Raw genomic sequence first — 13,103 nt, 5'->3', positions numbered from 1 at the left:
TATATACGCATATTGCTACTGATTGTGCACACCGCATCCATAACTGCTACTACTAGATGATGCATGAAATATGCTCTGAAATACGAATCTGCGGCCGGTCGCTAGCTGCGGCGCTGCCGGAAGAAGCTCACATGGTGTCTTGATCTCGACGGGATACAGTTATAACGGGCGGCAGGCGCCGGAGGCCGGTGGTTCGCGATCCTGTTAATTATATTATATAGGAGTACAATGTTCATGAAATCCATCGATGGTGGATGCAGATTCGCGCTTCACGCTCGATGGAGATATGTTAACCGTCGTCACTGTACATGCATACATGTATGCTCAAGAAGTGTCCTCGATCGCAATACGGTCGAGAGAGATGATGCTCCAAATCCGATCGAAGTCGACCTCGCCATTTAGTTTCTAGAAGCAGGAGTTAACGTGCTATAGTGATTGAGTTGAGTGCATTCATGTATCATAGTTAAGACAACCTTTTGTCTTTGTCACGCTCCATAGCATCTTATATAGTATATATAATATAATAATATAAAATAATGTTGGAGACAAACGAACAACGTGTCCAAGCTTAATTAAGTTGCCAAAGCTTTACACGGCAATACTAAAGAACAGTAGTGTTACACTTTCCTTTTTGAAAGAGGCAAAATGCTTGCTATTTTTATCGATTAAGGATACGCCACACTTTTTCTTTTTGACAATGCAAGGCAGAAGCTCTGTCGATTTCATCAAGATAGTAAATGGAAGAAATACAGAGTGATAAGGGAAACTAGGCCAAAACCCACAAAGCCCGGTAAAAGAACCGAGAGAAAATCAAAGAACAAAGTGCCAAAACAGAAAAAAGACACTAGAGTTTGGGGATAGGGACTAGAAGAGCACACCCACACAACATCAAGTAACATCGTCTGAGCCAGACACATGAGCACTAAGGCTCAAGACGACCAGGCGAAACTCAAGAGCAACCAAATACCACCACACACTCGAATAGACTCTACTAAACTGATCTTGGCCACCGCCTATACATCCAAATCTCAAGGACTACATTATTTTTTTGAGAATATCCTGCAAGGCCCGCCTTCGACTTCCCGGTGTCCCCAAAGCACACAACACCTCGATCGCTTGCGATGAGGGCAGGTTTTCTACATGTCCAGGTAGGCTTGCATCTTGAGCTCGACGCCCCCTACTTTGCTCACTTCTGGCAACTCACCAAAATCCAACAAGAACGTATGCTCCACGCGCTTGGCCGTCGGTATGTTGCATGCATTCTTCTTCTTTCCGAGACATCCACTATGTCGCTCTAAAGAGAGGCATCATCTTTCTCCAGTGGAAAGGGTGTCGGTGTCCCAAGCAAAGGGCGTGGAACCACACATGTGACCTTGTAGAGAAAATTCTCCACATAAATTGGTGGTGGGTGCAACAAATTGAATAACCGTGACAACATCACACACCCTCATACCGAGACTCCCTTAATGCCGGACTTATCGAGATTGCTCATCATGAACTTCAAAGTGGACCCAAGTGAATCATCCCAATTGAGCAGCAGAGGTGTAGGGGTCCACATTGGTGGTCGAGGAGGGATCCGGCTTGCCTGCTTCCTCCCCATGCTCCCATCCGTGCTCCCACTTCATCCTACGACTGTCTTTTTCTCTTTTTTCTTTCTAATCTAATCATCTTCCCCCCTGATTTTAAGGGGGTGGGGCCGAGTCTTATTTTGTTCCAATAAAATCATGCCACGTATGCGGGAGCACGGATGGGCGCACGCCGGGGAAGCGGACAAGTCTCATCCGTCGAGGAGTGGCCACTGGGGCCAGGTAGCAAATTCATAGCCTTGGAGCACACGGGGTCTACAAATTCTACTATCACCACCACCGTCTTTAATTCGATTTGAATAATCTCGCCTTTTCTTCATTTCAGCAATGCCATAATAGTCGCCAGAATAAGAAAGAAGCAAGCGGAATAGCTAGAAGCGCTCACTTCACTGCGCCCAATAATTCTTATTTACGGGAAAGCCAACAAAAATATCCGATTCGAACTTCGTAGAGCTGGTGTTGATGCTGTTTGTGTAGGGTCATCCCTCACTCCCGTCCTAAAGTGCTAAGAGGTTTTGTTTTAGGAAAAGACGCCGGTTTTACTGACACCTCAAATCGATGCTTATATTTCAACATGATGGATAGATTTTCTCCCCTATAGCTAGTAGGTTGATGGTCGCACACTCTGCACACATGTTTGGGCCTTGCTTGCGTGTCGATAACTCAAAAGAAGTGATCTAACGCCCGCTTCCCTACTAAACATACCAATTGTTGATGACCCACAAGTATAGGGGAACTATCGTAGCATTTTTAATAAGTAAGAGTATTGAACACAAGAGCATCAGAAGGAGTTGACAAGTAGTTTTCAGCAAGGTTTCACTATAAAAGTTGTATAGATAATTTGACAGGTTGTTTGATAGCAAGATAATTTATAAAAAGATAAATAGTAACAGAAGCAAGAGTGCAACAAGTAGCCCAATCCTTATCCTTATGTATGCTAAGGACAAGACGAGTCTGCAAGTCGATACAAAAACGACTGATAACCATAAGTGTAGAGGATCGAGACAGTTTTTGTTGAGAAGTATTTTACCCCAATATGTATTTAACTCTGGGAGTCAAAAATATTGATAAGTCTTTAGCAGCCGACGTGCCACTTTCAAACACAAATGTAACAAATACTTGGTAGGTAGAATCTAGTAGCATGATTGATGCTTAAATACTTGGAGTGGTCTATGGTGCAAGTAAAGTAGAGTAGTAGTAATTAGTACTCAAGAATTGCAAGTAATAAGTAATTAATGTGAGCCATACATGTAAATGGCACACATCAGGACTAAGATTGGGGCGTTGCATGGACGATATCACTCCTGGCATAGTACATCTATACGAGCAAACAATCCTCAGTTCAGATTTGTGTTCCATGTGTAGTTGAACATTCGGCAAAAAAAGATTCCCAACATCTATTACCCTACCCTCCCATGTCACTAGGATCATCATGAAATTAAAGGTAACGGTAACACTTCATGAACACATAAATTGTGAAGTTACATTCCTCCCCATTCATATCCCAGTCTGACACCATCGGGGCACCCCATTTGGAGTTATAGTAGCAGAAAATAACTTGCAGATATAACTGAAACACGTAATATCATGATAACATAAACAATTTAGATATGAAAGCATACTACATGTACCTTAATAATAAGCATTAAGCTTAGCATATTTGCATCAACAATATATCAAGAACAATATTTGGCGTAATTCAATTCTTATTCATCCCATGTGCCTACACATGATTACTCACACGTCAATGGAGAAAACAAGACAACGGTGATGGAGAAGGCATGGTGACGTTGGTGGTGGAAAAGAACCCTTTAAGGGGATGTAATCAGCCTATGGAAAACCCCTAAAACAAAAATCAGAGATGTTGGTTGTCTTGGTCATGAAAAATACGCAAAATTTTCTAGACTTTTAGAACTAGGGGACTATATAACCAAGAATAGGGGCAACTGCCCCCTTGTGGGTCCCATGCTACTAGGGGTGCGAGTCCCTCCTAGCCACATGGGGAGAGGGGTGTGGGCCTCACAGGTACCCAACAGGCACCCCGATCTATAGGGTCTTCATCAAATCCTCGATTTCCTCTGAATTTTTTTAAACAAAGTACGGACGTAAGCGCTCATATATACACACATACACTCACCCATATAAACGCACACATGCACAACCTACCCATGAGCACCTTCGAGAGACTAAGTCGACATATCATCTTGAGATTTTACGAATTGTTCATCCCCTAAAGTATTTTACCCGCCCCCACCCAGCGCAGAAAAGCCGAAAGTTTCCGACGTTTAGTCGATGACACACAGAGCCCACATGAAGGGATGACTACTTAGAGAAACTCCAATAGGGCGACCCGTTTTGTCCGCCCGCGTCCATTTGGGTCAGCGTGGACAAAAGTGGAGGCCCAACGCGCCGACCCAAATGCAAATCGCGTCCGCCTGGCGTCCGCACCGACCGATTTCCGACCCAAAATTGCGCCTAGAATGCGTCGGCGCGGACGCGAACCGGACGCGCCGCGCGTCTCCTCGCCGTCTGCCGCGACCCCACCTGTAGGCCACCCAACCGCCACCCGTCGTCTTATTAATGAAGACCACCGACAGAGGGCCCACTAGTCAGCCATGTAGAAGCGTCCTTTTTTAAGCACGCGTGCAGCGGGGGCCGGCCTCATCCACTTCCCCTGTCCACATCTGGCCCCACCACTCCCTTTTCTTCCTTGTCGGCGACCGCAAACCCTAGCGCGACCATGGGCCTCTTCGGCAGCAGCAAGGGCAAGGGCAAGGGCACCCCGGTGCCTCGTCCTCCCGTGTTCCCCCTCCCCCTCCTCCTCCGGTGGTGCCGCGTTTCCGCCCTGGTCGCCGGCGCCTGCACATCCCGGTGCACCAAGCGTAGTGGCACTGGGAGTACATGCAGCCGCTGTCGTACCCCAAAGTCACGTTGCCGCACCATTGACATCGGGATCCGCAGCGGATCCGGCCGGTGCCGGCGGTTTCGTGGAGCCAGCGGGCGCACGACGACGAGGTGCGCAGGCGCCGTGCGCAGCTCACGCCGGGGCAGTGTCGGCTGCCAGAGTACGTCGTTGACTCTCCCAACTGGGAGGCTTGGTTCGCCCTCGAACACAAGGAGCAACGACGTTTGGGTGTCGACGCCGTCCCGCCGCCGTTCCCACCGCCGCCCTCGCAGGTAGAGCCGGAGGATATGGAGGCGGAGTACCAAGCTGCCCTCGAGGAGGCCCTGCAGCACGCGCTGGAGGCTAGCCGCCTCAAGGAGGACGCACACTTGGATGGGCTGGAGCAAGCCCTTGCCATGTCGTCGGCGGGGGCTCCGTCCACACCCCGCTCTTCGTGCCGCCACCACCACCGTCGTCGCCCGTCCATCCCAAGCCGGAGCCGGAGCCGACGCGGAAGCGCTCCCCGCCTCCACCCACTTGGCCGGAAGAGGCCTACTCGTGGACGGGCCAGTACTGCGAGTGGGTGAGCGCGCCTCCCGTCCACTTCGCCGCAACGCCGACACAGGAGGCGGCCTACCTTGAGCGCTGGAAGAAGCACTGGTTCCGCCAGGAGCAGATGCGCTACGAGGCCATGCTCCAACGTGACGCGAAGGCGCTCCGGCTCGAGGAGGAGGAGGAGGAGGAGCACGCGCGGCTGGCTGCAATGCCGCCGCCCCAGCAGACGTCGAAGGAGGCTGCCCTGGCAGCGTACCAGGCGGCGTTCGGGTGGGCTAGCCCTGCTCCGGTCTTCATCGACCTCACCGACGACGGCGGCGTCGACGGCAAGGGAAAGGGCAAGGCCGACGACGTCTATGGCAGCGTGCGGGACGGCAGCAGGCGGGCGCAGACTTTCTTTAATGTTTAATTATATTTAAGTGGACTTTGGCCGGCGTTTGACCGGCCACTTATGTTTAACTATGTTTATTTCGTGCGAGTTGTTTTTTTTCACGCCGACACATTTGGGTCGGCCTTTCCGTTGGACGGTCAAGCCGACCCATTTTAAAATGCGTACGCGCACGTCCGCCTGGCCAATTCAAACGGATAAAAAACGGACAAAGCGCGCGTCCATTTGGATCGCCCCGTTGAAGTTGCTATTAGTCATTTTTTTTGCCTGGTTTTTTTTCCGAATTGACTGGGCATCATATGCTTTTCAGTCCGGTTCACAAAAGAGATTCGATTGTCAATGTATAGGAGACTATAATGCACGTTTCTTAATCCTAATCCTATTACGCGGAACGCGTGGCCGTCAGCGTCGGCGCCCTCTCGGCCGACATGCATATCGACAAAGTATCTCCCTAATCCGCTAAAGTACCACAGAACGGTGGGCAGGGGGACACGGGCCCTCCCCTCCAAATGATGCTTACCTACGCTTTGGCTTAGTTTAGTGGCGGTCAAATCGTGCATGATACCCTAAACCCCTCCCCTCGATCGACCTCGTCTCTCACGCCGGTGTGGTGTGGTGTGGGTGGCCTGCCTATTCTATTCACGTTGGCCTTTTTTTTCTTGGGCTTGGGAGCGGTTCGTGCATGGACAAGGCCATTTCCTCGTGCCCACTGTCTGGGGTTCCCACGGGTGGAGTACCTAGCTAGTAGCGCTTACTAAAATCCTAGCTGCTAGTTGGATTGGAAACTTCCAAGATGGCTTGCGCAAACAACAAAAGAAGAGGCCTATGGAGTAGGGGTTTGATTTTGCGGGAAGGTTCCAAAGGAAAGGCGCATTATTGATATTTTGGGAAGTGGTTTGTCTCGCATATCGGCTTCGTTCTCATTAATTTGATCGTGGATTTGATTGCTTGGGCGTTTTTGTTTTCCACGTACGATTAGACTTATAGCTTTGGTCGCGTATGACTTTACTATTTGTCTATTTTTTTTCTAAGTGTGCATTGATGTTGGTCGTGTGCATTTTAGGCTAGTCATAGTGAGGAGTAACTTAGAGTAGTAATATACATACTCCCTCCATCCGATGAAGAGTATACATCTAGGTTTAAAATTCGTCCACAAAAAAGTGTACTTCTATCTTCCCAATGCACTTTAAAGTAGAAAAAAATACTTCTCTCTCATCACACGGTAATCAAGACCAATAGCAATCTACACATGATCTTCTTAATTTCTACGTGAGTTAAATACGTTGGGGGTGCCTCAACTTGTCCTGCGCGATCAGTTTAGTGTCTAAAGTTGCAAAATACATAAAATAGGTGCTTGAACTTGTCCGGCCGTGCAAATACGGTGCCTCCATTCGTATCCAGACGTACCCCCAGCCGTGTGGCGTGTCAACGTGGTGGTGGCCGAGTTGTCGGTGGCCGGGAGTGTGGAAGTCGCTGGGTGACCCGAACATGAGGATATTTAAAGTAAAACTCAAATTTTCTTTAATCACATAGTAAAGCCCCATAAATTTACGGATTATATTGCACGCATAGGCTGTCCATCAGGGCATACTGTGCTTAGTAGATATAGATTAGGTCAAACTTTATATATTGCGTTGCTATGTAAAATGTAATTTTGGAGCACCGGCACATTGTGCCCATTTTTTCGAAGGTTGAAGAAACGGATTTTTACAGCTAAAAAACTTCTGACATTTTTTGTACATGCACACATAGAAGTGTAATATATCTGTGTTTTTTTCAAATCTGTATTTGTATGTGAGAGATACAAAAAAGACAAATACATGCAAAAAACAGCTAATTTTTGACAGGATTTTCGTCTTTTTTTGCAGGGTATAATATAACAAAAATTCAAACAAAACTTGAAAGTCACTTAGAGCACATGCATACATTTTAGTGTGAAATTTTTAAAAAAATTATGAAACTTTTAGCCAGTTTTTAAACTTTCAAGAAAAAACGTGCTCAGTGGCCACCATGTTCAAAAATTCCTCTCTGGTTGCTATGCACCTCTCAAACATGCTCAGTTGCTACTAATGTTGGCGCTCGTATGGGTCTGCAGACTTAATTTCCAGGTTCTTTATTTTTATTTTTCGTATTATATTTACCATTTGGAAAAGAAATGTAGGAACAAAATACAACTGCCATAAACTTAAAGAAAGTGTTAGTGCATTTGAAAAATGTTCAACATGTTTTTGGAAAATGTTTCACACGTATTAAAAAGTTATAATGCATTTCTGAAAAATGTTCGGCGTGCGTTAAAAAAGTTTACAACATGCATTTTTAAAGAGTTCAACGTGAGTTAAAAAATTATTGTGTAAATTATCCTTACATTTCTACAAACACAGTTTACATGTTTGATACTAGAATTTAATATTATTCCACAATAATTTTTCAATACAGTAGAATAGTTTACAAAATACAATGTCGTCAATTTGTTACTAATTGGGTATTTTAGAAATATAATGAAGATAAACAATAATTGTGTGTGTTTGTTTGTCCCGAATGAAGATTCATAAATTTAGACAATACTTTCTAATATCAGTTAAAATATTTAAATCCACATAAATTAAGTTCATGTCAACCTCTTTGAAGTACACAATAATGAAAATGGAAAAAGATTTAAAATATAAAATATTTGTATATTGATAATTGTATTTTTCATATGGGAAATTTTATGTGTTATGAGACTAAACAGGAACTTGGAAAAATAAAAAGAAGAAAATTGCAGAGTGATACATAGGTTGTATTTACACAGCTTTGTAGCTAAGAGTTTAATTCAAAGCATACTCCGGTCGGCTGGCCAAATCGTGCCGTTCTTGAACATGACGTGACAGGTTTGATACCCCTCCATGGAGATATGTTTTTCATGTTATTTATCGCTAGCATACAGTGTTTTTGATGGCTTTTTTATCGATTAAATAAAACGTGAGGGGGGAGTGTAAAAAAATCCCCACATGTGGGCCACCCAGCGCCTCTTAGACACCGACAGTTGGGCCACCGCCACGTTGGCACGCCACACGGGCTGGATGTACGTCCGGATACGAATGGAGGCACCGTATTTGCACGGTCTGACAAGTTCGAGCACCAGTTTCACGTATTTTGCAACTTTATGCACTAAACTGACCGTGCAGGACAAGTTGAAGCACCACCAGTGTATTTATCTCTTTCTACATGCACTTAGCTAATTGGAGGGTGGGTAATTAAAGAGAAGAGAGATAGTGGCTTGCACCTTTCCAATGCATTTTTTTACTCAACTCCATAATTTGTTCTAAAATTTCTAGATGTACACTCTTCACCGGACGGAGGAGTATGTTACTACTCTATGTTACCACCTCCATAGTGCGTAGTAACATATATGTTGTGTCATGCATCATTTCATTTATTAGGTTGTAGACTCATCTTTTTTTGATATGTGTGATGTTACAGTAACTAACTATGTTACCACATGCCTCTTTTTTTCCATTAATTACATGCCACATCATCTATTTTGTCTAGATAAGTGTGATGTTACCATCTATGCGGTGATCGGACATGTGCTTATTGTGTTTCTAGCCATTTGATGCTTTATTTTGAGTCAATAAAATTTACCCTTTATTAGAGTGAAAATCAACTTCATTTGCATTAATCGACTGAGCCGTTTTTCTAACGATAAGGCGATATATAGGTTACAGTAATACAAAGAGTATAGACATAGAGTTGAAATCAAGAAAGACTAATTGTATCCGAGCACATAAGCTCCTATAATTTTCAAAAAGTGAGTCCAAATATACAATAAATACCAAAGAAATCTTGGATATAGAGAATATAATGAACCATGCATCTGAAAAGTTCCGTGAAAAATCTACAGATTTGAAGTGTGCAAAGAACTAAACTAGAATTGAAAGCTAAAAATGCATCTTCAATTAGTTTTTTCGTTATCTTTGCATAGACCACAAGTACACAAGTTTGTATGAAACTTTAAATCTGTACAAGATCAATCATGCCCACGTATGAATAATTTTTTTTATTTGTGGAAGAATGGCAAATCCTATATATACCTAAATAGTTGATCCACACTATCTCAATTCTCTCAACATGCACACACGCCGCCTCGTCAAACTTACCACATCATTATCCCATTAATTGTTTCTCTTAAAATGCATGAGAAATGCTATTTATATTCTCTCTACATGCACACATATTAACTCTTCACACATGCCACCTCATCTATCAAACTAATTATATTTCTCTCAATATGCATGGAAAATACTACTTATATTTATTATATTCACAACTATATACTGATCAAATACGAAGTATCATATATATTTAAATTTCATCAAAAAAAATATTGCAAGAGATCATTGCAGCAACACGCGGGGCATCATCTAGTCTCTACCTAATAATAAAGGGAGGAGAGCTTCTGCCCGTCCGTCGTCACTTTTGCAGAAACCTCCTGCACTTCTTCCAAATCAACCCGCGGTACTATGTTAAGTGATAAAAACGGCTTTTTTCTTTTTTCACCCCCCCCCCGATCTTTTAGTTAATCAACCCGCGGTCCTATCTTAAGTCAAAGAAAAATGACTCACTTTTTTGGGAAACCCCCTGATCTTTTGGTAAATCAACCCGCCATCCATCTATTATTTTTTGAGCAGATTTAAATGATTTTTTTAAAAAATATCCATATTTTTTAAGTCACAACTCTAATTTAGGCATGTTATATAGAAATTGATTAGAAAAATATATACAATCTAAATATGATGCTATTTTTATCTATTAAATATTTTAAAAATGCGATTCAAATGCTTCTTTAAAATATTCATATCTTCTAAATTATAACTCCAATTTTGATATGTTATATATGAAAATTGATTAAAAAATGTAGAATCTAAATATGATGCTATTTTACATGTTAAACATTTTTAAATACTATTTAGGGGAGAACCTTAATCAATAGTGCATGATTCATCTTTCTCTCGTACCGGTGTAGATCCGGATTAGAAATCAACACCTCGGCAAAATCATTTTGGAGAAGAAAGAAATCATCTATAATCACGCATGCACGCCTCGGCAAAAACTCCTCGTGAAAAAGTAGATTTCTCATTTTATGTGAAGAGAAAGAAAGACACCTTAGAATTGACCGCATTCAAACTTGTTGTGATTGTGTGAGCACCGAGGCCACCATCGACAAGAGTGGGAAGAAGGATAGGCAGCAACATAGATGGGATGCACGTGGACCCATTGAGATCTTCAGTCGTGATTATTGTGTTAGGGACATGTGATTTTTTCCAGTTGCAACACACGGGCTTTTTTGCTAGTGTTTATCTATAATAGGAGCCGGCGACCCCGGACTCGTTTGCTAGTTGGGAGTTATCGTGTTGAACCCACACTAAATAGCTAGCTTAACATTTCTCAATAGTGTTTTCTTCATGAAAAAAAGTCATTTTGCAATAGTATATAGCCGGTTATCAGTTAACTTAAAGAGTAACGTCTCTTACATTAACTGGATTCCCTTCATGCTACTACTCAAATAAGGGTTTTTTCTTCTTAAAACTGAGAAAAATGTTAGTCAAATTTATAAGCCTTGTTGCCAATAAAAGAGACTCGACAACATCAACCACTACAGGTGGAAATGCACCCTGCTGCAATGCAAGAAATCTGCACCCACGGGAGACATGCACACTACACAAATAAAATTATGAGCATCTAGCCGACTAATAATTGTGTCTAAATATATATGCAAAAAGAATTATGGAAGCCGAAGAGTGAAGAAACGGGCAAGTCAGCAGCAGGTGGGCAAGTGGCGCACCTTTATAGGCAGCATCCGCGCGGCCACATCCCACCCATCCTCCTCCTCCTCATATCCTCCTTCTCTCCCACGGCACACCACGCCAGCGACCGACGACGCACCGCACAACCAACCAGCCGACGAGAGCCAGCTAGCGACCGCGCATCAACCGACAGACTCGCGCCAGCGATCGCCGGAGTCCGGCCGAAGCAGCCTGGGAGCTCAGCTCAAGCAGCGCGCGCAAGCAGATGTCGACGAGCTCGACCAACTCCGCCGAGTCCCCGGCCGTGTCCGGCCTCGACTACGAAGACACCGCCCTCACCCTCGCCCTCCCCGGCTCCTCCTCCGACGACCGCAAGCGCGCCCACCACGACGAGCACGACAAGCCGCCCTCCCCAAAGTACGCGGCCTTCTCTCTCCTGCCCTCCCCGCCTCTCGCACGTCGCACGGCGAGCTGGTCATGTGTACGTAGTCTTGTGTCTTGTGGATGGTTTCTGACCTGGTGCGTGCGATGATTGACTGACAGAGCGCGCGCTGTGGGGTGGCCTCCGGTGCGGGCTTACCGGCGCAACGCGCTGCGGGAGGAGGGCGCGTGCAAGCTCGTGAAGGTGGCCGTGGACGGCGCCCCCTACCTGCGCAAGGTGGACCTCGCCGCGCACGGCGGGTACGAGGTGCTGCTCCGCGCGCTCCACGGCATGTTCGCCCCGTGCCTCGCCGTCCGCGGCGAGGGCGAGCTCGGGAGCAGGCTCGTGGACGCGGCCACCGGCGCCGAGTACGTGCCCACCTACGAGGACAGGGACGGCGACTGGATGCTCGTTGGAGACGTCCCCTGGAAGTAAGCAAATCAATCCCCTAGCCATAGTTCTTGCAGATTTGAGGTTTCCGCGAACATATGTGCTAATCTGATTCAAATCTTGTCAATGCAGGATGTTCGTCGAGTCCTGCAAGCGGATCCGCCTCATGAAGAGCTCCGAGGCCGTCAACCTAGGTAAGGAACCAACAATCTAAGATCATGTCCTACAACTACCATCAGCATCTGATAAGTACCAAGTTACTAACGTCTCCTCTTAATTTATCTGATGATGCAGCTCCAAGACCATCTTCCCAATGATCACCAGGCACGGTTGAACTGCCTGGATTTGATTTCAGAAGGTGTGCAATGGAAGAGGCTTGGCTGATCAGGTCCTCCATGTACCTATACAGTAGGATATAAACATATACCAGTGATGTACTGTACTTGTCAAGTAGTTTTGTTCTTAGTTTCTTCCATGTTTCGATCGGCTTCTTCATGTTTGGCCATTGCCATAGGGAGGCCACGGCCTTGTGGTTGTCGGCAAGGGACATATCGCATCTGCACGGTACATGTTGGTGCTGTTGTTGTTAGACTCTTGTGCCTTGCTGCACTGTAAGGTCACGAGACAATACGAGTACAATCTCTGTCATTTCTTTCTGTCGCAACTTTAGCTGCCTGCCTCTGTTTGTGCCATCTTTCCCATCAATGCTGCTGCAGTAGTAGTAGTACGTGCTGTGTCTTGTTCTTTTGGTTGGGAACTCTGGTCTTGTTTTGGTCGACAGATGGTGATTGCTGTGGAAACCAGTGGCAGTGGGAATCTATGTGCTTGGACAATTTGGCACTCAAGGAAACAGCGCAGAAACTCAACTAACAGTGCAACTGAAAGGTCCAGTTGCTCGATCTGCTTAACTTGCGCCAGGTGCCCCTGTCGTAAGATTTTCTCCTTTTAATTTTGCGAAAATAATACAGATCTATTATCAAAGTTCACCGGAAGTACAAAACGCCTCAAAGGGCAGCTAGATGCACGCATGGTCCGGGGAAGGGTCCGATCACTTTTGGTGTATAGTACGCAACATTTCCCTACATTTTTGCAG

At 45.2% G+C, this 13,103-nt stretch overlaps 1 protein-coding gene across 1 annotated transcript; it reads left to right on the top strand.

The window, feature by feature from the left end:
- Positions 1 to 11,281: 11,281 nt before the first annotated feature.
- LOC119327676 (auxin-responsive protein IAA23-like) lies at positions 11,282 to 12,666 on the top strand. Its single transcript, XM_037600780.1, has 4 exons — positions 11,282 to 11,616; positions 11,743 to 12,051; positions 12,143 to 12,204; positions 12,305 to 12,666. The coding sequence occupies exons 1-4, from the start codon at positions 11,465 to 11,467 to the stop codon at positions 12,325 to 12,327; spliced, it is 546 nt and encodes a 181-aa protein (XP_037456677.1). The 5' UTR covers positions 11,282 to 11,464; the 3' UTR covers positions 12,328 to 12,666.
- Positions 12,667 to 13,103: the final 437 nt, after the last annotated feature.

The sequence above is a fragment of the Triticum dicoccoides genome, chromosome 7A, assembly GCF_002162155.2.
Source record: "Triticum dicoccoides isolate Atlit2015 ecotype Zavitan chromosome 7A, WEW_v2.0, whole genome shotgun sequence".
Classification (NCBI taxonomy): domain Eukaryota; kingdom Viridiplantae; phylum Streptophyta; class Magnoliopsida; order Poales; family Poaceae; genus Triticum; species Triticum dicoccoides.
This window is presented reverse-complemented; position numbering and strand designations above follow the sequence as displayed.